Here is a 1,427-nt window from a genome sequence, read left to right as displayed (position 1 = left end):
CCGTTTCCCGCCGCACGTGGCCTCCAGACTCACGGCTGCTTCTCCAGCGCCAGGGCAGGGTCCACCCGCTCCCCCTCCCCGTGGTCCGTGCCCGCCGGCTTCAGCATCTTGGGGGTCCAGCTCTTCTGGCGCAGGTGCTGCCGCGGTGCCTCCTCCTTGGGGCGCTCTGAGCCCTCAAACTGGACTGGGGGGGAAGAGATGTGAGTCCCCAAAGCCCCCTCCATACCACCACCATCCCTAGCCCAAGCCTCATCTCTACCTCTGTCCCCAGCCCAGTCTTCATCCATGTCCTCATCCCCAATCTTTGTCCCCATCCCCATCTGTCTTCAGCCCCATCCCTGTGACCCACTTCTTGTCCCTGTCCCTATTCCCATCCTTGTCCCCATCCCAGCCATGTCCCTGTCCCCATCTCCATCCATGTCTCCATCCCCCAGCCTTACCCTTCTTCCAACCTCCATGCCTCCATTCTTGTCCCTATCCCCAGCCTCACCTCTGTCCCCATCCCCATCTGTGTCTCCAGCCCCAATCCCATCCGTGTCCCCACCCTCACCCCCATCCATGTTCCCATCCCCATCTGTGTCCCCATCCCCATCAATGTCCTCATCCCAATACATGTCCCCATCCCCATCCATGTCCCCATCCCCTACCTGACAGTGCTTTGACAATCTGCTCCTTCTTCCACTCCCAGGGCTGCTCATACTCTCCCGCTGGCCGCTCGTCGTTCTCGGGCAGGCGCCCGTCCCCGGCCCTCACCCTGCGCTCTGGGGGTCCCCCGGGCACCCCCTCCCCGGGCTCATAGGGGGTGTCATAGAGCTGTGGCCCCTTCCCCACCACCTCCTTGCCCACTGGCCATTTGGCTGGCTCTGGCTTGCTGCCCCCTTCCCCAGGCTCCCCAGGACCCTCCAGCAGCAGGATGGCTTTGACCAGGGGGTCCTTGGAGCCCCGGCGGCGGATTTCTGCAGGGAAGAGGGACGGTGGGTCAGGGAGGGGGCTGTGTGTCCCCTGAGACCCTCCCCCCCTCTCAGTGCTTGCCCTTGGGGAGGGATGTGCCCCAGGGATCCCACGCCAGGGACGCCCCGTTGGGAACTACCAGGGTGTTCCCTCCCCATCAGGGCTCCAGAACGCCTGGGTCCCTCGTGGGTGAGCGCCATCCCCAGGGACACGGGTGCTCCCACCCCATCGGGGCTCCAGCACCAGGACCCCTGTAGGTAGATCAGTGACCTCCTTCCCTCTGGGACTTGGCTGCTCCCACCCCATTAGACCTGCAGCAAACCCCCAGGGTGCCACCCCCCCGGGGTTTGGGCCCCCCCCCCTGCCGTGGGTGCCCACCCACCCACTCACTTGAGGGCGATGGAGTACTTGCCGCTGCCGCTCTCGCTGGTGCGCACCAGGTACCCGGCCTCCCGGCAGGGCTGCCGCCGGGTCTC

At 65.7% G+C, this 1,427-nt stretch overlaps 1 protein-coding gene across 1 annotated transcript in view; it reads right to left on the bottom strand.

Moving 5' to 3' along the window:
• Positions 1-29: 29 nt before the first annotated feature.
• Positions 30-1,427, bottom strand: part of SHE (Src homology 2 domain containing E) — an 8,397-nt gene continuing 6,999 nt past the window's right edge. The window contains exons 5-6 of the mRNA XM_009999783.1: positions 648-956; positions 30-184 (exon numbers count right to left, since the gene is read on the bottom strand). Coding sequence (XP_009998085.1) covers positions 30-184; positions 648-956 — 464 coding nt within the window. The remainder of the gene's footprint in view (positions 185-647; positions 957-1,427) is intronic.

Source organism: Chaetura pelagica, unplaced genomic scaffold (genome assembly GCF_000747805.2).
Source record: "Chaetura pelagica isolate M959 unplaced genomic scaffold, ChaPel_1.0 scaffold686, whole genome shotgun sequence".
Taxonomy (NCBI): Eukaryota; Metazoa; Chordata; class Aves; order Apodiformes; family Apodidae; genus Chaetura; species Chaetura pelagica.
Note: the sequence above shows the minus strand (reverse complement) of the source record. Positions and strands in the feature narration are given on the sequence as shown.